This window comes from Camelina sativa, chromosome 20 (assembly GCF_030686135.1).
Source record: "Camelina sativa cultivar CO46 ecotype springtype chromosome 20, ASM3068613v1".
Classification (NCBI taxonomy): domain Eukaryota; kingdom Viridiplantae; phylum Streptophyta; class Magnoliopsida; order Brassicales; family Brassicaceae; genus Camelina; species Camelina sativa.
Genome location: NC_141899.1, coordinates 16,322,688 through 16,348,912, shown reverse-complemented (window position 1 = coordinate 16,348,912; position 26,225 = coordinate 16,322,688). Strand labels below are relative to the sequence as shown.

Below are 26,225 nucleotides of genomic sequence, written 5' to 3'. Positions count from 1 at the left end.
TTGAAAAATATATCTAACTTTTTAATGAATCATTTTGGTTTTCTTATGGAACAAGAAACATAAAACGTATCATTTTTCTTTTTTTCTTTCCAAAGATAGATCACTGCAACCACAAAAAGGAAAATAGAAACCCTCCGAAAAGAAACAAAAACCTTTTATCCTATTTACGAACCCAAATTCTCATCAACACTTCGCTTCGTGGTTAGTATATTATATATATCTACAGATTCCGAAGGTTTTCTTTCTTCCTTTTAGAGTTTGATTGTTCGCTCCGATCATGATTGCATGCGGACTAAACATCTCATCAAGTGTTTACTTGTTCTATCCTTCTAACAGCTTCCCTCATGTCTAATCTCTCGTCTGGATTACTTGCGATACAAGCAGCCCCAACCCGCAACAGTTCCACCATCTGTCGCACCGAATCAGTATTGTTTACTATCTCCGGATCGATAAGTTCTTCTTCCTTTTGCTCCGCAACCGAAGATTGTACCCATTGAACTATATCAGTACCGCCTTTACCGTTGTTTAAGTACTGAGAAGGGAACTTCCCTGTCAAGATCTCTAGAATTATAATTCCGAGGCAGTAGACGTCCGACTTATGAGAGACCTGCTGGGTCTGCGCAAACTCGGGTGTCTTGAAAGCGAACAACGCTTGTGATGCGTTGGTTGGCTGTAGAAGCGGTAAGAATGCATAATCGCTGATCAAAGGCTCGTAGGTCTCGCTGAGGAGAACGTTGCTTGATTTGAGGTTACCGTGTGGGAGATCGTAAGACGCAAACTCCTCGTGCAAGAACTTCATTCCATGCGCAACTCCTTGAATGATCTTCAACCTTGTCGGCCAAGTTAGTTCAGAATGGTGTATCCCCCGGTCACCTGTTGAGAAACAAAATAAATACCAAAGTTTCATTTAGCCTTAGTAAATGAAGGTTTCATATATTGTGCTTTTATGTATGTTGATCACTAAATTGTGTTAAATGGCTTGGAATCAAGATTTATATATATTCTTGACTAATTTTTTTTATTTTAAAAAGAAGCATTGCGGGGTTACCATGCAAAACGTAAAGCAAGCTGCTTTTAGGCATGTATTCAGAGACTACAAGCTTCTCTTCGCGACGGTAGTGATAGGCTAAAGGGGTAAGAATGTTAGGGTGGCGAAGTTTCCCAAAGCGTCTCATCTCGACATCGAAAGGTTCACGTGCAAGTTGATTCATATCCCTAATCCTCTTTACCACAACGGATAAACCATTGGTCATAACCGCCTTGTAAGCTGATCCAAGACTACCATTGCCAAGCACCTCAGCTGCAGCCTTCATTAAATCCGGTAAACCAAAAGAACCCTTGTCGCTATTTACCATTATAATGTCACCCATCCCACCGCCAAGGCCTCCTCCTCCTCCTCCTCCGCCTTTCCCAACTTGAGACACGCCTTTCTTGGAGGAACCGCTTCCATCCCCGTTTCCACCACGCTTTCTACTCGATTCCGTAGACCTTTTCGCTGTCGTGGATACGGATTCGGGTACCCTGACTTCCACAATATCGTTGTCGCTCAGACGTTGTTTGTCTAGCATTCTAAAGTCAGGGTTCTTCTTCTTGTTTCGCTTCCTTATAACGCCTACGATAATAAAGAACATAAGAAGAAGCGTGATGGCAACCATGATCGCGTGTACCGTGGCATTGTTCGAGTTGGGAGATACTGCGGTTGTTGGAGGCGTCTTGCCTCCGTCATCCCTCTCCTGCCCCTCATCTAGGGAAACATAATCACATGCAAGGTCAACTAACGTCCCGCACAAGCCTTCGTTCCCTGATACATTGACAGCAAGATCTTTCTTATTCGTAATGCTTTCCGGGACGGGTCCTTCGAGATTGTTGACTGAGAGGTCGAGGTTTTTGAGGCTCTTAATGTTTCCAATCTCTTCAGGTATCTCCCCGGTAAAATTATTTTCTTGAAGGTGAAGCTCCTCGAGTGGGAGCTGCATAAGGGAGGAAGGGATATTTCCCACGAATTTGTTATGGTCAAGAAATAGACGCTTGAGCTTTGTCATGTCCTTGAAGAAATCGTCAGCGATCTCGCCGGAGAAGCTGTTGTTAGAGAGCATGAGAGACTTTAGGCCCCGGAGTTTAAAGAAATGCGGGAGAGGACCCGAGAGGAGGTTGTTGTCAAGCCTTATTGTCTTTAGATTTGGGAGATCCTTTAAATCATCTACGGTGACGGGACCCGAGAGACCGAGCCGTGTGACGTGAATGCCTGAGACTGTTAGACCCTTTTGGCAATAGATCCCGAACCATTTCCCACTGCAAGGATCTGTTCCTGCTCTCCATGAATTTAGGTCCCCTTTGGTTATTTTCACCGAGTTCTTGAACCGCACAAGCGGTTCCGACTCGCTCACGTGCTGCACAGAAGGGATGATTGAGAAACAACAGAAGAGGAGGAGGACGAGGATGAAGCCGTGATGCAGAACAGCAGCCATGGAATTAGGAGAATAGATGCTGTTCTTCTTTTTCTTGTTGGTATAATGTTATGTCTTAAAAGAGTTAAGGACGATGTTTTTTTTTTTTTTTTTGATAATGGATGTATTATGATTTGTTGGGAGGTGTAGTTTTGTTTAGATTGTGTTTGTTGTTCCAAAGTTTGGACATTGTTTGTTTGTGAGGGTTGTGAAAGTAAGGGTGGCATTTCTCTTTGTTTTTTGTTTGATTGAATTAGTTGTCAAAGTTTAGACTTTTTTTTTGAAGCCAAAAATAGCTTTTTTTTTTTTTTTGTTATAGAATAGAATTTATACAAACCTATTTGTTTGTTTCTGAGAGCTTAAAGAATTTTTGATAAGGATCTGAAAATTTTCTAATCTTAATAAATTTCCATCTATTTTCTTTTCAATCAGATGCATGTCTCATCATTGTTATAGAAAATGACATGCCCAATCGCAATTGCCAATTACTATATTTGGTTTCTTAAAATTCGGACGGATCAGAATAAGTACCAATCGGTTCGTACTTCCGTCAAAATCATGCTTAAAAGCGTTTTAGCAGAATCCAAACTCAAACTTTCAGATATTACATAAAGAAGAATTCAAAAAACTAACTCTAAAATTTCTTTCAATTGACTTCAAGACAATGCTAAGGAGTTGGGATCTGTTCTGCAAATATGGTCGGAACAAAAATCCCGGTATGGACAGCGTTTTGCAAACGTATACGATAAAGACGTCTATAATAGCCAGAGCTTTGCTTTTGTACCATAATAAAAAAATATACTAACTTACACCTCAAGCCGCTAAAACTACAATGTGTGTTGTAGAAAGCTATCAAAAGGCTAAGCTTTGGTTTGGCTCAAGCCCTTTCTCTGAACGTTTCTGCTGATTGATGCAACAGCTGTAACTTGAAAAAACTTAGATCATCGCAAAAAGGATTTCATTCCACGTATCAGGAACACCGGGCAAGCACCAATGGAGGCAATCCTGAACTCCCCGTGAAGCCGAGATACTGAACCGTGATATGTGACCTTCGTCTCTAATAATAGATAAGGCTGTTATGTCCAAAAGCTTAACCCCTGTACCTTTCACTGAACGACCCGCGCTGTAATCGCTCGACTCCTCTTGCAAAACTTCTTTTCCGATAGACATTGGGGTTGTGTTATTGCAACTTCCTCCGGTGTTCCATTCCCCACCCACAAAATGTCTGGGCGAAAGGCTTCTGTAGAATGCCTTAAGACCGGGATGGAGAGGGAGCTGCGAGTTAACCCAACTAACAGTACTGTGGATTGTGAAGTTCTTGGCATTCCCAAGAGCGGCTAGCTTCTTGTTAGTGTTGGGAACGCCATTAACATGCATCACCCATCTGTTACCGTTGAGCTTCCCTCGGTTCCAATGGTGACCTGTGTTCATTACCAACACGTCGATCTTATGAAGGTACTGGCGTAAGAACGCTGGTGGGCGATCGAGATGCATAGCGTGTTCAGTTGCGGGGTCAGTGATGTTGATTGGTTCTATGTCGCAGAGTGTAGATGACCAGTGGTATAGGACCGTTGTGTTTGTTTCTGGGAATCTGTAAGCCCAGCCACCAGGACGAGCTCCACCTTCGGGAGTTATGAACCCAAATTCTGGTCCTACGTCAAGGACATCGCGCCTCTCTTTGCCTCCCGTGATCATACACATCATGGACTGAAACTGTTGTCTTCCCAATGAGTCTCCAACAAAGGCTAGAGTTTTGTTCTTCATCCTGAGAGCATTTGAAAAATTGAGCCATTTATTTACTGTTACTACGAAATTGGTGCAAACACTTGGCAAAATCTATGGATACATTGGATTTAACAAACGTAGAAATGAAATCTTACCTTCTCAAGAATCTGGAACCCTCAAATTCTTCCATAGAGCAATCTTTAGGTTGCCACCTTACCCTTTCAAAGGCAAAGTCTGTACGTTGCATCAACCTGCATGCCCACATAGAAGCAAGCCACTGTTTGCATTGAGATCCCGAATACAAAGGACGGTGATTGTCCACAACCCATTTCCCTTTCGCGTAATTGCAAGCTGGTAAGGAAAGATAATATAAAACAACCTGTTATTATTTCAGACTAATAGTTTAAGACTAATAGTTTCACCGAGATTCAAATAGATTAGGCATGTCCAATTAATGGACACTCGTAAGAATGCTTTAAAGCATCATAATACTTGGATCTACAAAATATGATTTTCTACCTTGATTCGCGATGCGAGCAGTTGAAGTACCACCATCAGTCCTCTCTTCATCTGTTGCAAGAATATTACTCTCTGGATCTGAAATAGTCTCTTTAATATGTGTTGTCTTCGAAGCTTCACCTTCACCAACAGCAACCTCATGTTTCACCTGTTCTAATTTCGTTTCTTCACTAGTTGGTGTCTTCTGATATTTTGGCTCACTTACAATAACTTCACGTTTCACTTGTTCTACTTTTTTCTCTTCAATAATTGGTGTCTTCCCTTGGTTCGTATTACTTACAATATCTTCTTCTACTTGTTTCTCTTCTTCTTCTTCTGTATCTTTATTATCAGTCGAATCCTCTTTGCTGTCCTCTGTCATAGAAAAGTCGGGAACAGGAAATTTTTTTATGCCAAGCTTAGTTTCCCAAAAATGCAGAATACAGCAGACAGGGAGCAAACCCCTTCAAAAAAAACAGTTGAGGAGATTACAAGATGCATGAGAGAGCTTCAGTAAATGCATTGAACATATACCTTTGTTTACAAATGGAGTAGCTGATGAGTAGCTATCTTTACTTTCAGTATTCAGCGTAGTAGGTATTCTCTCAGCCTTTTCTTCTGCAAATGACAAAGAAAGATAACCGTACTATTGGTTTCAAGAACATCTACAGTAATTTCTGAAACATAAACAGGAGAAACAACAAGTGGAAAGAAGAATATTGCTACTATAAGTAATATTCTAGACCTAAACAGAACAAAAAATTCTAGACCTACGAAACATAAACATGCAACACATTTCGCTGACAAGCAGCACTACATTAAACATTAGACAAAGTCTCTATATTAAAGTTCCAGCATTGAAACGGCCTAACAAAATATTGCCAGAAAGAGAGCATAGTGTCATAGTAAAAACCTGTTTGCAGCTTTAAATAGTGACTTTCAGGTGGAAGATAGGCCGAGGTAGGAGTTCTACCCCATGTCCATATTACTACGGTTGCACAAACAAGCACAACAAGCATAACTGAAATATCCCTAGCCCTTCGTCTAAGGGCACCTCTTTTCATCCTGTACAAATTCCAACAAATTAGCTGTAAGATTTCATTCTGCCACACTGAATATTACATCACTTAAAAAAAAGAACAAGAAAGATGATAAAAACTAGAGGGTGCAGCCTTGGATTCTCCTAATCAGATAAGATCACATCACCCCAACACAATGGCTCTTAGTAGTTACATGCACATGTGAGCAGCAATCAACTAGGAGATTTTCTACCTATTTCTATGGAGGGTGATGCTTCTTGGCGTTCCAGAGAAACTTTCGTTCATACTTAAGATCTCATTCAAGGCATATATGTTCCAGCTAGCTCGAGGTTCAGTCAGTGTGATATCCTTTCAGAACAATTAGTAGGTAGATCAACTCAATTTAGGAGTACATCCCTTGCCTAATCATATAAGATTATTGGTGTTTAGCACAGAGACAAATAGAAAACAAAACAAAAAAAAGAACCCTAATCCTTTCAGCATTACCATTAATGACAAAAAAAAAAACCTAAACACAGATCCAATCACAAGAGGCACCAACCTCAGATCTTACCCTATGAGACAAGGATATAATAAGACTAAGAGTAAAGGTTGTTGAGCAAATTATTATTATACACACAATTAGCAAAATTAACATATCTCCTCCAACTACTAATAAAAACACTGTTCCATTGTAATTATAACTAAAACTGGTAAAATACAAGAAGAAAAACAAAAACAAAACCCCACGCCATTACTCGAAATCGACTAATTAACTATAATCAAATCACAGTTTTAAGAAAATGAGGCAATATTGCAGAAGCGGAAATGTTATGGTCCCGATCTCAATCCCACAAACCCTAATCTAAACATCTGAAAGCAACTAAAACCATTTTAATTCCCCCAAATAGTAGTGATTAAGGAAGAAATCTCAATTCCTAATTTTCTTTCTGCCACGATTAAAATCCGAAGACTAATATAAATAAGTTAGATCGGATCGAAACGATGATAATACCTTTGAATCTGAGAATAAGAGAGAGAGAGAGGGAGAGAGAGATCAAAAAGATTCAAATATCTTCCGAGGGGAAGAAAGTGAAATGAATCGAAGGATCCCTCCAAATGAAAATGAATGAAACGGACTCTGATTAATTGGGAGGTCCGTAGATGTCGGCGATGATTAAATCCGATTCACCGGAGGAGACGCCGTACGGAGAGGAGAGGCGTGTTTAGAGGAAAATTACTTACTACGTTGTTGGTGGAGATATCAAAGAAAAGAAAACAAAAAAAAAAAAATCAAATTCAAATAAATTTGGGAAGTGAAAGGAGAGAGAATACAAAAACAACAAAAACAAAAAGGGATTCGAAATTATTTGACCCTTCAAAAAAAATCACTTGTCGGCCGTGAAATCTTAATGACTAAAAAAGAGTACCATTTTTTCTTTCTTTTTGTAATGTAATTTGCATTGAACTTTGGGTGGTTGATTTATTCTTTAGAATAATCGTGGTACGTACGTACATGGAAATCAAGTTAACATCAATTTTTTAAAAAAAATATAAACGAAATTCGAATGAGAGATGGCAATAGATGTGATGTGACTATCAGACTATGTACGTATGTGAGCAACACTACTGCTCCCACCCACTTATTTAGAAATGAGAAAGCACGGCGGCTGGGGGTATAATATCGGACACGATTCTTCTCGCCAAGGAAAAGAAAGGAGTAGTTTAGTGACAAAAGTGCAATCTAACCCACTAACATGCAATGATAACGTTCCACATTTGGACACTTCAATCCTTCGCATTAGATCAACAGCTATAACTTGTAACTGTAGTCATCCATTCTGATTCTATAGTCCACACAAAATCTGTTTAATTAAACACTTGTTATGTGTTGAAAAATAATTTAATTTAATTGAAATGAACCCACAAGCCCAACGGGCCCAAAAAAAAAAGAACACTTCAGAGGCCATAAAGAAAATTTTCAAATTATTCAAGCTCATTTATAAAAAAAAGTCGTCAAAAATTACATTACCTATATGAATGCTCCTAAAAACACCAAAGGCACAAATCCCATAAATCTTCTTTTCTATGTCACTTGAAAATTATTTATAGTAATAATTTTTATTAGCATAATTGGTAACACAAACGCTAAATTTGTTTCATTATGCCTTCTCCGTTAAATTTGTTATTATGTCTAAATTACCTTTTAAAAAAATGAAACTAACTTTTAAGCAATTTTAAAATTTCAATCACCTAAAAACAAATTCTAGAAATAAGAAAGAGGTTGCCATAAGGTGTTTTTGATGAAAATTTGGTGTTTTAACATTGAAAAAAAATTATTCTGCAACATTTAGAATACATTTTCTACTAATTGTATATATTCTGAAGATATTAGATTATAAATTCTACATACTATACATGTTCTAAATAATGTAGATTACAAATTTTTTGCACTCTACTTGTTCTGAAAACTTTAGAATAAATATATCTTCTAAAACTTTTAGAAGTCGGATTTTGTATGTGTTCTACAGAAATTAGAATATATATTCTACACATAACTCTATATTCTACAAATTTTAGAATTTGTTTTCTTCACTTTATACATATTCTACTGAAGTCAGAATATGAAATCTACATTTCATCATGTGTCCTGCGAAAATTAGAACACTAATTCTACACTTTACTCTATGTTCTCCATAATTTAGAAACTGAATCCGAAATTTAAGGAAACAAAATATTTACGTAATCCCAAAATTACGCTAATCATATATATTCTTAAGATTACGTTCTAACATGTTTAGAAAACGTGTTCTGAAAACATTAAACATTTTTAATCGATTTTGTTAAAGGGTTTTCAATATTTTCCTACGCTTGTGGGAGAAGCTACCGGAGTCGTCGATTTTCGCCAGTGGGAGAAGCTACCGGAGTCGTCGATTCTTGCCGGTGGGTTACAAAAGGGTGTCGATATCTCCTGAGAGAGAGAGAGTAATGTCGAGATTTTTTATTTTTGGTAGGCGAATAATATCGAGATTTTGTAAAAAAAATGAGGAAATGAATTAAAAAAAGAAGAATTTTTTTGATTAAATTTAGGAAGTATACAAAAAAGAAGAAATACAGAAAAAGAAAATTTTGGTTTTTTCTACAATTAAGGGTTTAATTGAGTTATTAAGGGTATAATTGAGTTTTTTCTGTATTCTAAAACCTGCTCTACCAAACATAAAAAAAAAATGCATAATGGGACAAATTGAAGAAAAAATGTCCTTTTAAATCAATTTCCCTATAAAAATTTTAGTAGATGGAAAGAGAAGTTGGTTGTACATAAATAGTTAAAAACGATATCAAGTAGCAAATATAAGAACCTCTACAAAAAAAACTAAAAATATTTTCTAAATTGTTTTGGATACTGCTTTTTTTGGTTAGTTACAACAAAAACGCCCATATCACAGTCACACAGTGGTAGAAAATTAATTATCACAACCTATTAGAAGCATTTTTCTCCCTTTTGTTATTTCAGTATAGAATATTTGGTTTGTTTTTGTCATGTAAGAATGGGTTGTTAAGTTTTTCTTCCTTCGATTTTTCTTGTATATATATATATATATATATATATATATACTAGCAATCGATCCGCGCTACGGAGGTAATTAGATTAAAGTATATTCCGAGTTTTTTGTGTATATTTTTTTTTGGTTTTTGTAAATTCATCTTACGTTTGATTTTGTATTTAATTTTGGTTGCTGATGTTTTTTTGTTGGATATTTTAATAAAAATATGTTTTGCAGTAAGTATAATTTAGTTTGCAAACAAAGAAAAAATTGAGATCATCTTGTGTGCTTATAATGCTTTTTAAAAAAAATATTATTAGAATTAACATGGTTTAGTTGAAGTTGTTGTTTTGCTGTAGTTGTTAGTTGTCATTAATTTATTATTATTTTCTATTTTGTGGTTGAATTGTTATTTAATATTTTCATATGTATTTTGTAAACTGTTGGAGTAATTTTTTTGTCAATGTTTTAGTGTTTGGAGTGAAAAAGATTGTGGATTTTATTAAGAAAATTAAATAAAATCAATAACTTACATTCCTCTTTTCTGGGCTATTTTTGTTTGTTTCATTCGGGCCCAATTTCTCTGCAAAGCTTATAATTTGTGGGTTTATTGGGCTATTATTTATATGTTATTGAGTTGAAATTGATTTGTTCTTTTTCAAAATCCGATGTCCTCGTGAACGGATAGGAGAAGAGCAATTTTCCGATCTAGAGGTCTGTTTGAGGATTGAACTTATGTCTTTGATGCTTGTAATCATTTTTTCAGTCATTCCTGTCGTAATCGTCTTCCCTCGATTTTTTTTTTTTTTTGGGGTTTGCGTATTTGGTTGATTCCTTGCTTGCTTCGCATCTGTTGAGGATATTTGGTTATTCCCTGTTGATTTCGTTAAAGGTGAATGTCAACTGGGTTGCAAATTTGTTTATATGAAAATATGTTGGCTTCTTTAGGTTTCCTAATTAAGTTGTGAGTTGTTTTGTGTTTTTGGTTGTAATTTTTTTTCTCGTTTGTCCTGTGAGTGATTTTTTCGATTCGATGTGAGTTGTGTTTTGGGGAAAATTAATTTTCCTTTTTATCTTGATGTAATTTTATAAAGTCCGGGTTGTTTTTTTGTTTTCTCGGTTGTCTTTTTCATATAATTTTGTGTTACGGTTATCTGATTGTGGCATTCATATATCTGAATCTTTTTAGGGGGAGGTATTGGTTTATGATTTAGAAAGAATTTTAATGACTTTGTGTTTTTAAAAATCTTGCTGACTTTTAAAATCATAGAAAATTAGAAAGTAAAAATGAAGGATTCTATAATAGATTGTTTAGGAAGTTATTTTAAATCTTGCTGATTTGTGTTTCCTAATCTTGTAAAATCTTTCAAAATCTTTCTATTTGATGAAAGAGTTTTCATGACTTTTGTTATGAAGGAAATGATATAAAATCCTAAACCAATAACACAAAATTTAAATTCATTAACAATCCAAGATTCTTTTGTTTTAATTGAATAACATAAAACTTTTCATGACTTTATAAGACTCTTAATCCAATAACACTAGATTTATCAAGATTTTAGATAACTTTTTACAAATCCACAACCAATAACACCAAATTTTTAAAGATTTTTAAAAAGTCTTGATTGAATAACAACATATTTTACATAACTTTTAAAGTCATTAAAATTCTTTCTGAATCCTAAACTAATAACCCCCCCTTAGTTTATTAAATGTGTGTTTATCTCTTTGCGTCTTTGTCTTTGGTGATGGATTTGTGAAGTGCTGCCAAATAATTTTAATTGATTTCTACTTGTGTTTCCTTGATTATTTGAAAGTGTTGCTTAGGTTGCCTTGTTTTGATATTTGAAATTTTAAATTATGATCAGTTTAATAGAAAATTTTAACTATATTATTACCACTAATAAAAAATTAGTATTGTTTTCTTATTTTAACATTTAATTTATTTTACATAATTATTTTTTTATTTAAACTTTCGATTAGTTATAATTAACATGAATATGCACTAAATGAATATTTTAAATTTATTTTAAAATAAAAAAATTGAATTCATAGGATTTAAAAATAGTGATGGGTCTAGAGACTTTGAATGAAATAGTATTGGGCCTACATATTTTAGATGAAATTTAATTGATCAATTTGTCATTTGTATGATTGTTGAAAATGCTTATTAAAATCTGTAAGGCCCATAAAATTAAAAAAGAAGTGGCTGACGTGGCAGCACCAGGAGTGAGACAAGCTAACTTTAGATATATAGATAAGTGTGAAGTTTGTTAGTACTAAAACTTTATATAGCAAATCTAGTTATAAATCCGGATGGGTAAAGAGGATTTGGTAAAGTAGTTCGGTCACAAATTTGATATTTGCGTTGCGTTTTGCGAAACTTGAAATTGTGCAAATCATTAAGTCGAAGTTCCTGAAATTCTTTGCTTACTTCAGAATTTGTTGTACACTTAGCTTGGATGATCTGGAAATCACATGGTGCCAACAAAAAAATTGTTAGTTATACATGTTACATGTACGCCAAAAAAGATCAGAATTACTTCACTAGGTAAAAAAAAAGATGAAATGTGTGTTTAACGGACGAGATTAGAAGAAAAGTAATAAGTGAGTGTTCTTATAAAAAAAACATGAAGACGACTAAAAAAGTTCAGCTATCATTTATGTTGAAGACAAAACCACGCCAGCTGTATAGTTGGTTTTTACCACATTACAGATAATTGATATTATTACATTTGTATTAATGGATCATAATAGTAATTCTATTGTATAACTAAAAATTGAAAATCGTACAGCTCAATTATTTTGTATTTGTTGTACCAACATATATAGAGAAACATATGAGAGATCGATAGAGACAAAGAACATGTTGCTTCTTTAAGAAAACGATTCGAAAACGTAACTATTCATGATTTTGGTTCTCATCTTGCCTTCGTTTAAGAAAACGATTCTAAAACGTAATTCACTATTAATTTATGATTAGACATCAAATCAACTGTTTTTTTCTTTCTTGTTTAATTCGTGATCAATGGCAAAAATAACAGTGAACCAAGGTAATTATCCAGTCCAGTTTCCTTTAGCGTTTTTTTTTTTTTTTTTCTCAATATATATCTTCTTTTAGTAGGATCGATATCTTTGATCACTCTTTCAAACATATTTGAAAATTTTACATACAATATAGCATGTTATCAAATCTCACCGAAAAAATAATATCTGATTTCACCCCCAAAATATAAAGATAGTTAAATCGACCTATAACCAACATATCATACTCGTAACGAAAACTACAACAATGCCATTACCCATTACGATGCACGAAAACTACAACATATCATACTCGTGACGAGCAATTGTTAGGTGCTTGTCTTCAAACTCAATCCTAGAAGTCAAAGCTTCTGGTTTAGTTAGACTCTCCTAGAGGCTAGAGTTAGCCAAACCTATAGTAAAACTGGAAGACAACTCTGCTTGACTTGATCAGGTGTTAATTATCAGAAATAAATGTTTTCGTTCTTTGGTTTTATTTGGGGCTAGCTTACATCATATTTATATTGTCATAATCTAATAGATTCTTATAACGTGGTATACATACATATATATATATATATAACCTTTTTATGTTTTTTTATCTATCCAATTTTGATATTATTTTATCATTAGATTTCTGAAAGACCAAATTAAAGATCATCAGGTATTCAAGCTATATGTTTTGCTCTAAAATCAGGAATCTATGAAAACGTAATTTAATAGCAAAACAAACATTTGGTTAGTAGGTGTATATACATGTTATAATAAAAGATAAAAGAAACAAAGACAGTTACTACAGTGAAAAGAGAGCAAAAAGGTTTCCAGGAAGATAAGAAAAGAGAACGAATATATTAGAAGACGAAATCGAGAGGATATCTAAGTTGGCTAAGGGACAAATATCGTTTTCCTAGCAGAAAAAGCTGCAGTACTTTTGTAAAACCTCTGTTGCACGTTCCTCAGTTTTTTAGGTAAATTAAATTCCACAATAATGTAAAATTTGTGAAATATTGGTACGATTATGTATCATATAGTTGTCACATATCACTCGTTGAATATTTGGTCCCAGCATGTGATGGTACGTAGTATATAGTACGATATGTTTATATGGCTTACTGTTTTCAAATGCATAGGGGTATTCTAGAATCTAGATTCTTAATGCATGGGTAGGTTTGGGCATTCGGGTTCGGGTTTTCAGGTTTTCGGGTTTACGGGTTTAGACATATACAGGGCCGGCCCGACACTGTGGGCCCACGACATGAAGAATCACAAGACCTGGAATAACCGCTGCACCATTAAGAGTTTTGGAAATAATGATGCCCTTAAAATTTATATAATAATTTGGCGCCTAAAGCCCTTGCTTTACGGGCTTTAGGTCAGGGCCGGGCCTGGACATATAGAACCCATTTGGGTTTTTAATACTTTCAGGTTCGGGTTCGGGTATTATCCATTCGGGTTCAAGTAATTCGGGTATACCCGAACTCAATTAAACCATAAAAAAAAAAAAACTAATTTTTATTTTTTTATAAATTTTTGAAAATTTGTATATATATAAATATTTAATATTTTATCATAAGATAGAGATATTAAGGTGGCAAAATGGTTAAAGATGCATCCTTAAATGTTCAAGGTTATGGGTTCAAATTCCTTAGGATGCATATTTTTACATTTAGTTCGGGTGGGCATTCGGGTTCGGGTATCTGAACTTCAGAGGCATTGAACCCGATCGAATTTTATGCAATAGCCGAACCCGAACCGAACCATCTACTTTGGGTCGGGTTCGGGTCCGGGTAAAATGCCCAGGGCTATGCATGGGTATTCTAGATTCTTCCCACACTAGCCACCATCGTAAGACTTAATTAGGTTTCTATTGTTCGCATGAAATTTGAGTTTTACATTTACGTAGTTAAAGACTTAAAGATTAACATTTTGAAATTTACCAAACATAATTGTACAACATTTTTCTTAAAAGACAAACAAAATTACGTAAGCAAAATAATTTTGCTTAGAATATTAATTAACATTTTGGGTTATTTAGAAAATACACTATTGATGTCTCCCATTATTAGATCGATTTTCCATCAACATATCTTTTGGGGGCAATAATCTCATACAGCCCTCACTAGGGTTTATATGGATCTTGCTTAGTTTACTGTCAATAGGAATAGGATTTTCAACTTTAAGTTTTAACCGAAAGACATTTATACTTCACCAATGGAGTATTGCTTCAAAGACTAGGTACCTTCTCAACTATGTCCATCCAAAAAAACATGGACCACCTCTTTTTTCATGTAACCACAACTCTTTTTTTTTTAATCCATTAACATTCACATCGAACCTTTGATTGGATAACCTCAATTTCAGGTCCACATTAATTTCACCATTCTACATATATCTCTGGTTTCAAGCAACCATCTATTGCTAATTTGCTATCATACGATCACTGTTGAAGACTTGAAGTAAGTCAATTCATTAGCAATGAGCAAGTAACAATTCCACTCTTCATAATCGAAGGCTACCTCTTCGCCTGACAATAAAAGTCCTACTCTCTAACTAGTTTATAAAATCATCATGCACCTGTTGCCACAACAAGTTGCACTATTTGCTCATTCTTATTATTTTCCCCATCTCAAATATAACGACTTTTCTTTAATATTCTTATATTCTTACTGTCTCTGTCTTTCAGCCATAAGACATGTAAAGACTAATTGGTCCAATTCCCTCCGTTAATTTTCTTTTGTAATTTACTTCATAGCTAACCCTACGCACACACTAAAAAAAAAGAGATTGAATCTAGATTCTAGACTATAAGTTATGGCCAATATATGGAGTTTTCTTCTACATTCGAGCGATCCGGGCGCATCTCTAACCTAGTACCGAGATCGGTAAAAAAATTAATTAGTTTTTTGCTATTGCAAACCTCAATGTGGAATAATCACATTAGAAGACTGATCGGTCTCTAGCCTGGACCGACAAAACTCAAAATGTTTATATGAATACAAAAAAAAAAAAAAAAAATTAGTGTAATCTTCTGATTAAGAATATATATAGACTTAATTAATCTCACAAAGTTAACAGATTTGAATCTGTATTCGAAATATATTGTTCGATATACAAGATTACTATAATTGAAGAGGTGAAAAAAATGAATATCTTGAACGGCAAGATTTGCATAATTATTTTTAATGGATTCATCAACTTACTCAAAAACAAAATTCAATAATTATCCATCCACACCCACATGCATAATTTCAAGATACAAACAAAAAGTTTCTCGCCACATTATCTCACTCACATGAAGCCAAATCCTCCTCCACCCTCAACATTATTTAACATACACACATTATTAATATTTTTTTTTTCCTCAAAACAAAAACTAAAATAAAATAACAGACATGACCATGTATGTATAATCTATATATACATCCAATAAAGACCACCTGTGTATCTCTCTGTATATGAGATTTTATAACCATAATAAAGCTAGCCAGAGAGAACTCGTCGTACACATAGAAGTTTTTTTTTTTACTAAAGTCTTTCCACAAGCAAACCATGTCATCATCAGCATCAGCCACCGATACTAACACTAAGCTGTCGTCATCTCGTTGCCGGCGGTGGAGTCTGTCACGTGCGACACGTGCGGTTTCGCTGAGGAGTGTACACCTGCTTATATCCACCCGTGTCAAAGAACGTCACAAGGGACACTGGCTTTGTGGGCTTTGCGCTGAGGCGGTCAAAGACGAGGTGGTTCGATCTTCCACTCGTATCTCCGTCGAGGAAGCTCTCCGTCGTCACACGACGTTTTGCCACCGTTTCCGTTCTTGGAGCCCTGACGAGGAGGAAGATCCGATCTCGGTCATTGTAGGATCTTGCGTCGGAGCCTCGACGGTTCTCCACAGAGAACAACCACGAGGACGAGCTCGAGCAGTGCTTTTGCCTGGGATCGACGGTGTTGCGTCACGACGGTCGCTTCTCCGATCTGGGAGTTGTTTCCCGTCTCTCTCTACGTGATTGATTAGTTTTGTATTATTTTTTTGTACTATTTTGTTTTAAGATTATTTGTATTTAATTACATTTTAGGAGAGGAAAGGGTTGGAATCCGAGGATTACAAATTTCCTATGACGTCAACCTTTCTTCATAAGTGAGTTAATAAAAATGTTGTAAAATATGAGCAAAGCTCATCAGTTTCGAAAAAATAAAAATTGATCAGTATTATGTTAGTTTAGATTGTTAAAGTAATTGTTTGTATTATATTATATTCATGATAGAGTTTTGTTTACGAATGTTGTAGTTAGTGGTGATGACTGAGGAGACAATGCTAGTTTAAGATCATAATCTTACCGAGGTTAAAAAGAAAAACAAGAAGCTGTCCTTTTGCTTAATCATAGTAAATATTTTTCTTCTGATTGCATATCTTAACTGTCGAAGCTATAGGCGTAAATATGATATATCCCATTTGATCCGATTGAGTTTGACTAGTTGATCTGACATTTTTTTTTTAAAGGTAATAAAGTTGATCCGAGTCATCTGACTTTGGTAATGTCATTTGATTTAAAAACTGATGCAACATATATAGCACCCAAAAAAAGCAAAGGAGGGAAGAAAAACGAAGTAGCGTGGTTCAATGATATACACTGGAAACTGAGGCGACTTATGTAATGGTTGTGAACCCTGAAAGAGAAGTTCACTACATTTTTTGTTGTTTAGATGCATCATTAATCATTGCTTGCCACTTATATTTTGCCTAACCGAGAAAATACATATGATCTTAAAACCAAAAAAATAAGTTTGATACATAATCAATACACATGGAGTGCAAATACACACGCACACAATTCAGAAAAAAAAAAAAAACAAAAAAAAAACACAAACACAAACAATCAAACAAAATGAGTAAATGACAGTGGTTTTTTCAATTTAATGATTTTATCCTTGCATTGTTATGTTAAAAACTCTAATTAATAGTGCATAATTATTTATACAATTATATTTTCGTATAACATTTGAATTTATTTACTTTATAGTAAAACATGGATACCCTAATATATTGTAGAGCTCTAAAACCATATAACTTAATTATTAGTATTTTTTTTAGATGAGCTTTACGCTAAAACAAATTGTGAATTAAACAAATACTATTGAGGAATCTGCTAATACAGTAATACGTATAATACCTAGTTTAATATTCAACGATTGTGTAGTGATTTGTACTTCTGTTATAGATGTGTCACTATATGCATTTGAGCTTGGAAAGATGCGCGTTGGTGATAAGAAAAAGTAAAGAAATATAAACCACAAGATCATTCAGTAGACAGTTGATCAATACATCACAAACCATTTTTAATATAATCACTACCATATGGATATGGTATTGCAGTATTGTATGGCATCCGGTTCACCGGTTAGCCCAAAGATTTAGCCTAATATCTAGTCTGTTAGATCCAGTTAGAAAAGTATATATGAATGTTGTAAACATATATGTATGAATGCATGGCACATGCGGAAATTTCCAGCTTTGGTATGATAAGGAGACACAAATGTTCATTTGTTATGTTTTCACATCACTTCCCTATTTGTGTGGCGTAATGGGTCCTTCCTTCCTTGTCATATGCACTCTTAACTTGGCTTTTTGTCCTCTATTTGTTTCTTAATTGTTTTTTTTTTTAATATAAAGACAATCCATGCTTTTTTGTTTGGGAAAAATGTCAAAAAAAACCCCGATGTTATTTTTATTTGGACGTTTAATTCCCGATGGTTTTCGGTTGGAACAAAAATACCTGGTATATAAAATTAGTGTCAAATAAAACCTTATTTTTAAAAAATTGGTTGAATCGAACAGACGACTTAACAGACGTTAACTTAGGTAACGGAATCGCTAAACCGGATTAGGTTTCAATCACACGTTTTTAAACAGATATATACAATATGTTTACGTAATTTGATGAATATGTTAAAAGTAGTCTAATGGTAAAGGGTTTGTATTAGTCTCTCCACCGAACCTGGGTTCGAACTGTATCCCCAAACTTTTTTTTTTTTTTTTTTTGGAAACTCGAAATTTTTTTTCCCCATCTCGGATCTGAAAACGGCAACGAAATTCACAGGTTAATACGACAGCTGCCAAATCGATCGATCAGAAACAATCCTTCTTAGATTGATGATAGTGATGGATGCTGCTACGGTCTGAAGCTTCATACAGAGGCTTTCCTAACAAATTCAAATAATTCCACAGTAGATCTGGATAGGGATTGTTAATTTGTGGCTGAGACTTCGACGGAGCAGCAGACTCGGTTACCGGTGGTTGTGAATTCAACAGAGCGGCTGACATCTTCCTTGTTTCCGGCAGGTGAGGCGGCTGACTTCTTCCTTGTTTCCAGCAGGTGAGCAACGACATCGGCGATGAGAAAGAAAAAAAAAAAAAAAAAATGTGGTGGTGGGGGTTTGAAACCAGCACTCGGGTGTGGTAAAACTTACCTTGTACCACTAGACTACTTTAATATATTCGTCAAGATAAGTAAACATACTGTATATATGTGTTTCAAAACGTGTGATATCCGGTTTAGCGATTCCGTTACCCAAGTTAACGTCTGTTAAGTCGTCTGTTCGATTCAACCAATTTTTAAAAATAAGGTTTTATTTGACCACTAATTTTATATACCAGATATTTTTATTCCAACCAAAAACCATTGGGTATTAAATATCCAAATAAAAATAACATGGGGTTTTTTTTGGTATTTTTCTCTTTTTTGTTTATTCTCTTAATCTTTTTTTTCTGGTCACTTTTTGTTGCTTGGGTTCAAAATATCCCGAGCCCCTTTCACGAATATCTTTTGAGTATACCCACCAAGATTTGTACCTACCGTGTGTGTTCCATAAAGTATGATTACCCTTCATTTTTAATAAAGTAAGTAACGATCAAATTGTAGGATTGACGACGAACTTATCTTGTAGTAACTCAAATGCTAGTAGTGAAAGAACAAATCCGTTTTGGCAGGGTCTCGAAATTTGCTGGATTTGAGGTATAATTATCGGATTCATCTGTGAGTTTCAAATATTTGGTGATCTTCAGGGACTTTTAACTCTTGCTTTTGAAGTAAACAACAATAAATTTATTAGAAAATGCGTTAGCCAAGTGAGTGGGAAGTGTTATTTGGTGCAAGGAAGAGAAGCAAGAAAGGCGAGAGTAAAAGGTGAAGTGGATTTTCCAAACAATGAGCAAAAATGGAGGAAGTCTTTCTAGAACCCGGTGGACTTGTGGAGTGAGACGGTTGAAGTCAGTTCTGAGCTTCAAGAGAGGTCTTTGCTTCTTCTTCTCATCAGATACTTCTTCCTTCTTTTTGTAAGTTTGAGAACAAAGCTTGTTGGCGCCTTTTTCCCACCTGCGAATTGAATTTGATGCCATCCATGTTCATTGCTGCTTTCTCTCGCCTCGTGCTATCATTAACTCTCATCCTCACTCACTTGCATTGTAAAGTCTTCTATTTCCTCCATGTCAATGCGAAGTGTCCAGCGCGATGAGCCTCCTGTGTCCATTGAAACCGCTGTAACTCTTCCCTCGTCCCTCTCCTTGTCGTTTATGACACTAAGGACTGGAATATTGTGCTTGTCCCACTCCAACCTCGGCGTCCTTCTTGGTCACACAACTGTATTTAGCTCAAAACTGACAAAATCAATCTTATTGTCTCTGCCACATTTGAACCCTTCTTTGATCTGCTCTGCTTCCATGTTTAGGTTTCCAGGAGTGTTTGAGAATAGCGTTATGAAAGCCACTTGATCTTGCCGCTTGTATCCACAACATGTACAACCTACATGTGTACAACCATTTATCAAAAGGCTGAGTCGCATAGTGTTTGAATAACTTTCAAGTAGCAACACAAAATAATTAAAGAACTGCCACTGAAACAATAATCAAAGGGATTTACATTTACTGCTCTGGAAGTATCCTCAGTAAATGCCAGGAAAGACACCAGAAGCTACAAGGGACAGAGAGAGGGCAGTGATAATGCATAATGCAGTGACAAGCAACGTTTTTGCACCTGAAGACCATAAGTTTGTCAAGGAATATGATTCTTAATCAACCAAAATTTCGTAATTATTGTGTGACAAGTTCCAAAACAAAGTAGAACATTACCAGAGAGATGAATATAGGACAGCAGGTACACCATAGTCAGACTTACGAAAGTAGCAATTACAACAGCGATCAATGCATTGCCTAGCCATTCTGGAGTTCCGCCTGGGTACTACACACCAAAATACCCGAAACAACAGCTACATTATAAGGTCTGTTGAAGCTAAAGAAGAAAGAGATTTACAGAACCATAAATTCTCATTGCAGCAACCGCATTCTGAATTTAACTTTAGTTGCCATGTTTACTAAGACTGGGCAGCTGCAAACTAAAAACTAATTAGGATTTCTTTCAATGGTATTCCAACATACTGGGAACATCTTATTTCACTATCTAAGTTTAGGCAAGTGAATTTTAGCCTGTTATGATAGGAACAGAAAGCAGAACTCTCTTTATTTCTCAAAGGAGGAAGAACCAATTTAGGTGAATCGATGACCAAGGGAAACCAAAAAATGTTATGATTTGTTTTGAAGTTCCTAGTATCTCCCAAATTCTTTGGCTCTCAAAAAACTCCTAATCTGTTTACCTTCCGACCTATTTATACAGTATAATTAACTGTTCATCATCCATATGTATCAAGAATCTCACGTTGTAGTGCCTATCAATTTACCTTTCAAATCGAATGAGCATCCCGATCATTGTGCCCGTCAACTGGATAAAACTGCCAGATGAAACCAAAATTGGTACCGCTAGGCTGATAAAGAGAGTTGCAAGTTTAAGGGGCTTTGGCAATCGGATTGGAGATAAAGTCGCCTCGAGCAATCCATCTGGACAACCATTAGGTTTGATTATGTAAACTTAGGACAGCCCTAAAGGAAACACTTTTCAATGTCTCTTAATGAATGTGGTTAGCCTGAAATGATGATAACATCCCTCATTATAGAAAAACAAAACTAGCAAAGATTGGCTTACATGCAAATGCAGGTGGAACTAGCCAAACCAGAGCGAGGTAAGTTGATCCAAGTTTATAATAGGTTCCGATGGCCAGAAGAACAAGCCACTGAATAAAACCAGCTTTAAACAGCCATCTTTCAGCCTCCAGCCTGGCCAGATTATCTCGTAGTCTTGGCGAGACTTGCAATTTGTTCGAATTTCGGTTTGATGATTTCTTCCGAAGGAAAATAAAGGCCACATGCTGACCACTTATTGACCCCAAAAACCGCAGGCGACACAAACAATCCAACTACCATCCATGGGTTTGAAGCATACGGCACAGGTGATGAAGAAATCCAGGGCAATATGAATGCAACAGCTACTGAGAAAGCTACTGAGAATATCTATGAGAGGATAATACTCAAACACGACAAAATCAGCGACACAACAGCCGGATAACCACCCATGAACACAGACAGAACCCATATAAGAAGCGATTGCATGATCACTGAAACATATAGCATTGTCGCAAAACTTTGCCGGTATACAATCATATACTTCCCCTAAAAGTTGACATAAGAATAAAGGAAAGACATTAGGAGATAGTAAAGGAAAAGCTATGTAAGTACATATCTTAATAGATAATAACAACAGAATAGTTGGTTCTGAGATTACCAAAACGTCAAAATAGACGGCTGAGTCCGGGTTGGCTTTCTCCTCATCTTGAAGAGTTTTATCCTTTGGTAGATCAGAAGATGAAGCAACGCGAAGGAGGAAAGCAAGCATATTTTCCCCAAGATGCTGGAGCGATCCTGGTTTTATTAGTTCTATCTTATCATTCTGCAACAAGAGTTGTAACATATTACACATCTAAACGGGGATCAAAACAAGAAGAACAACATGTAACAAAAAAAAAAGGAAATACCTTAGTGTGGTATACAGCAGTATTATCTGCAAAAGCAAAGTCCAATCCAGAGAGACCAGCAACCTCCTTGTATACTTGGAAATCAGTCGCAGATTTTATGACTCCAGAAGTGAACAGATCCTGTCATAGTAAAGCAGTGACATATAGATGCATATATACACCAGTAAAGGGGGAAAGAAACATCAGTTGAAAGTACATACCTGTCCAATTATCTGACCAGATGGATATTTCGCAGCTAAAGCAAAGTTTTCAATAGCCCACGGACTCGGGCCAGCCTACACAGGAAGATATTTCCAACAATCAAAAGGTCGGTATTCGCACTTGGAGATAAGGAGACGCAATTTGAAAACCAGAAACCCAATCCTCTTTCAGGTACAAGGTGCAAACAATAGCAAGTAATTCCAACACAACAACTTAACTTCCAGAAAACGGAATCAGGACCGTTGCCAAAATTACCAAAACCCTTCACATGAAGTCACATCTTTTTTTCAAATTGTACTTCTTAAGAATGGTCAGGAACGAGAGGTAGTGCATAAGATTATACCTGAAAAACACTGGACTTTCCACCCGCACCCATGGCTTCTAAATCAATAGCTAAACGTATTGTGGAACTCCATGGATGCTGCATCAGTAAATTACAATGTGAGCCAGAAACCAAAAGTTCAGGAATTAAGAGATGTAATCGGATTAACTCGACCAAGTCAAAGTAAGACAGAGAGACGAAATACATAAAAATTCAAAGCCATTAAGGTCAGTGTATCATACTTACCTGAGTTATAAAGCTATGAGCACCATTAAGACCTTCTTCCTCTCCAGTATTGAACAAAAAGATAATAGAATTCTTGAATCCATGAGCCGATTGGGAAACAGATCGAGCTAGTTCCAGCATTACAGCTACACATGAACTACAATCTCCAGCCCCACCACTTCATACATTCATTCACAAACAAATTAAAAACACACACACACACTTACTCCAATATGGTAATGCAATAGGAACAGGAATCCAAAATCAATTGATAAAGAGATGAAACAACATACGTGGTAAAGACAGTATCAATGTGAGAAGAGACCAGTATCGCATTGTCCCCTGCGTCTGATTCATATTTTGGCAAGATTCTTAGTACAATGTGACTTATATCTGAATACACAAGTGACTTGCCCTTAAAAGAACCACCAACCAGACGATTTACACCAAATTTAGATTCAAAGAAATCAACATTCACATCAACCTCCCAATGAGCAGTTTCTTTAATTTTCTCAACTTCTCCCAATACATACTGCAAAGACAAACAAATAACAAACTCTGAATACACCCAAATCAAGAAAACACAAAACACCCCTAAAAAAAAAAAAGACAAACCTCAAGGGCATGGACAAGAGCATCAGAAGAAACAGGATGAGGACCAAACTGAGTCAAAGCCTTAACATGTTTCATTGCTTCAATTTCAGAGAAACCCCTTTTACCAGCTTGTTTTGCTGTTAAAGGTTTAGGCAAATTCCCATACTGATAACTGTAAACAGCCCAAGAGAAGTATGTGACCAAAATCAACACTGAAAACCAAACTTTCCCGGATCTTTGAACATCAGCCTGCACTTCCTTATCGAGAGCATCGTTATCATAAACAACATCGGGCTCTTGACGACTAGAAGAAGATGTCTCTGACAAATCTGACGCCTTTGGATTACGCTTCCTCATCGTATCGAGGATTTGGTACTCCCAGAACTACAGCTTCCACCTGAAAAATCGAAACTTTTCAATCTCCTGGGAGTTATTAAAATACCCCTTCTATCACGATTATTTACGAAAATGCCACTCTGACCTTTGACTTTTAAACGGCGGTTGTTGTTGGACACTAGTGTTTTATTGTTGTAAAGCCCACTGGGCTATAATATGAGCCCACACAGAAACGTATCTTCGAAACAAAGTCACCAAATCCAAATATCAGAGTTCATCTTCATCTTCTCTCACAGACTCACCGATCAAAATCAAAAGCTGCTAAAATCAGATCAAAATCAAAAAGCTCGCGAAGATGATGCACATGACCTTCTATGGGGAATCAAAGCCACGATTCTCTTCAATTTCTGGAAAACAGACTCATGGCTAAGTTACATCCTCACTCTGATCGCTTGCTTCGTCTTCTCCGCCTTTTACCAATACCTCGAGAATCGCCGCGTCCAATTCAAATCCCTTTCCTCCTCCTCATCCCGTCGTCCTCCGCCGGCTCGCTCTTCCTCCGGCGTATCCGCTCCTCTCATCCCCAAATCCGGTACCAGATCCGCCGCTAAAGCAGCTTCGATTCTTCTTTTCGGCGTCAACGCTGCGATCGGTTACTTGCTTATGCTTGCTGCTATGTCTTTCAACGGTGGCGTTTTCATCGCGATTGTCGCCGGATTAACCGTCGGATACGCTATTTTCAGATCTGATGACGGCGGTTCTGACGCCGTCACCGATGATCCATGTCCCTGTGCTTGATTGATGAGAAAAATCTAAAAATCGGAAAAAACTATAAAAAGAGGCGTTTCATGTTTGTAATTCTGGTTACAGTTTGTTGTGTTGTTTCTGTATAATAATTAGTTTTTTCTTGTAACTCGATCTTAATTGCGAAATTTGATTGTTTAAATCTTATGATTAGGCAATGTTATTATCCAAGCAAACACTTTTGTTATGTGGTTTTAACAAATTAAGTATGTTGTGACGACATAAATATATAGAGAGAATAATAATAAACAGATACAATATTAACAAATGGTGGATTCGCCATGGATATAGTCGAGTACGGCGATGAGACCGATGATGAAAGCTTGATCAACGTTTGGTTTGACTATTACATGATACAGATCCGTCGTCTTGTTCCCCACCATTTCCTCCATCTCTTTATCTGTTCTTACCTGTTTCAATTTTTTTTTATTATCATTACTACTGTCTCTTTTCATTCAATTATTATTACCATTATGTCGACGACTTTTGTTATCCCAATTTTGTCAGAAACTTTGAAATTTGGAGATTGCCACCACATAAAGCAATCAGGTTAGATTCAAGTTTAGTAGTAAGTAAGAGAATACAGTAATGTTTTTACCTTAGCTATGGCTCTGCCATCTGAATTCATGATGTTACAATCTCTCTCTGTGAAAGAGCCTTTGATCTCCACATAGCTCTTGTGGGTTGATAATATCTTCGGTTTACCGTGAACCAAGATTATGATTGAAGAACTGTTGTTGTTAGGAACCAGACATGAATCTTTTGGATCCTTCAATGTGAAAACCAACCTCTCTGTGCCTTCTTTATCATATCCAAAACCAAAACTGAAATCAAAACTGTAAAGTAATAAAGTTAGAAGAATTACCATTTTGCGGATGAGAAGCAAATTAACACCGTCACCATTTGTCAAGAGAAGCTTGCCTTTTGTTCCAAGAACTCCACACCCATCAACTCTAAACACTACTTGTTGTTTGTTATTGCTCACTACGAATCCTCCTCCGTTCACCATAGACGGTCGGCGTCGCACCACCAGCACCGCCTCTGATTCCGATGAGTATCTCCGACTCACCACTGGATCCACTGTATGGCTGCTTCTCGCACCCATCACATCTACTACTACACACACGTGCGTTCTAGTTATATACTATATACTTGACCTCTTGATCCTTATATATAGATATACACTTCAACACTTGTGTAGTGATAAAGATGCTAATTATATAGTGTCCATTGTAGTGATATACTTGATAAAGAAGATGCTTAGTGTCCAAATTTGTGACAAAAGACTTCAAAAGCTTAACTACAAAGATGCTATAGTATCTATATTTGTGACAAAAGTCTTCAAAAGCTTAAGACATTGTTTTTCTTTGGTTATAGAAAAGCTTAAGACTTAAATAATCGGCAACGTGATAAATCAGTTAGTGGTGTGACTGTGAGTGGGCATTTCTAAAGCTAAAATGAGAAAGATACGAACATTAATTATTAGAATAAGTCTCGCAATGCCACAAACTCACAGAGGCTTTAAAGAACTCTTTTTCTTTCTCTTCCCATTTTTTTTAAATGGCT

The 26,225-nt window shown here is 36.0% G+C and overlaps 3 protein-coding genes and 3 pseudogenes across 9 annotated transcripts; 2 read left to right on the top strand and 4 right to left on the bottom strand.

Moving 5' to 3' along the window:
• Positions 1–2,862, bottom strand: LOC147918986 (pollen receptor-like kinase 6). Its single transcript, XM_087506078.1, has 2 exons — positions 1,049–2,862; positions 1–873 (listed from the first exon to the last, which is right to left on the bottom strand). Exons 1-2 carry the CDS (start codon positions 2,466–2,468, stop codon positions 305–307), a joined length of 1,989 nt encoding a protein of 662 aa, XP_087362204.1. The 5' UTR covers positions 2,469–2,862; the 3' UTR covers positions 1–304.
• Positions 2,863–3,066: 204 nt separating this feature from the next.
• LOC109124516 (protein trichome birefringence-like 16) lies at positions 3,067–7,466 on the bottom strand. 3 transcript variants are annotated; one of them, XM_010494874.3, is made up of 7 exons: positions 6,705–7,466; positions 5,943–6,111; positions 5,584–5,735; positions 5,205–5,288; positions 4,692–5,045; positions 4,328–4,523; positions 3,067–4,212 (listed from the first exon to the last, which is right to left on the bottom strand). In XM_010494874.3, the coding sequence occupies exons 2-7, from the start codon at positions 5,993–5,995 to the stop codon at positions 3,384–3,386; spliced, it is 1,668 nt and encodes a 555-aa protein (XP_010493176.2). In that variant the 5' UTR covers positions 5,996–6,111; positions 6,705–7,466; the 3' UTR covers positions 3,067–3,383. The 3 variants fall into 3 exon arrangements, with proteins under 3 accessions (XP_010493176.2, XP_010493177.2, XP_010493178.2); XM_010494875.3 differs by lacking the exon at positions 5,943–6,111 and having other exon boundaries at positions 6,705–7,307; XM_010494876.3 differs by lacking the exons at positions 5,584–5,735; positions 5,943–6,111; positions 6,705–7,466 and having other exon boundaries at positions 4,692–5,134; positions 5,205–5,287.
• An 8,145-nt stretch (positions 7,467–15,611) lies between these two features.
• Positions 15,612–16,476, top strand: LOC147918985 (uncharacterized; annotated as a pseudogene). Its single transcript, XR_015593993.1, has one exon. The product of XR_015593993.1 is annotated as an uncharacterized LOC147918985 (transcript).
• A 2,863-nt stretch (positions 16,477–19,339) lies between these two features.
• LOC104770442 (uncharacterized) lies at positions 19,340–24,138 on the bottom strand (annotated as a pseudogene). Its single transcript, XR_015593935.1, has 13 exons — positions 24,001–24,138; positions 23,541–23,916; positions 23,219–23,457; positions 22,947–23,103; positions 22,722–22,799; positions 22,378–22,452; positions 22,178–22,297; positions 21,928–22,092; positions 21,292–21,815; positions 20,986–21,146; positions 20,385–20,490; positions 20,176–20,289; positions 19,340–20,058 (listed from the first exon to the last, which is right to left on the bottom strand). The product of XR_015593935.1 is annotated as an uncharacterized LOC104770442 (transcript).
• Positions 24,132–24,835, top strand: LOC147918984 (copper transporter 5 pseudogene; annotated as a pseudogene). Its single transcript, XR_015593934.1, has one exon. The product of XR_015593934.1 is annotated as a copper transporter 5 pseudogene (transcript).
• On the bottom strand, positions 24,132–26,015 carry LOC104770444 (protein LURP-one-related 16-like). Of its 2 annotated transcripts, XM_087506469.1 has the most exons (3): positions 25,525–25,949; positions 25,258–25,428; positions 24,132–25,069 (listed from the first exon to the last, which is right to left on the bottom strand). In XM_087506469.1, exons 1-3 carry the CDS (start codon positions 25,762–25,764, stop codon positions 24,920–24,922), a joined length of 561 nt encoding a protein of 186 aa, XP_087362595.1. In that variant the 5' UTR covers positions 25,765–25,949; the 3' UTR covers positions 24,132–24,919. The 2 variants fall into 2 exon arrangements, with proteins under 2 accessions (XP_087362595.1, XP_010493170.1); XM_010494868.3 differs by having other exon boundaries at positions 25,258–26,015.
• Between the last annotated feature and the right edge of the window lie 210 nt (positions 26,016–26,225).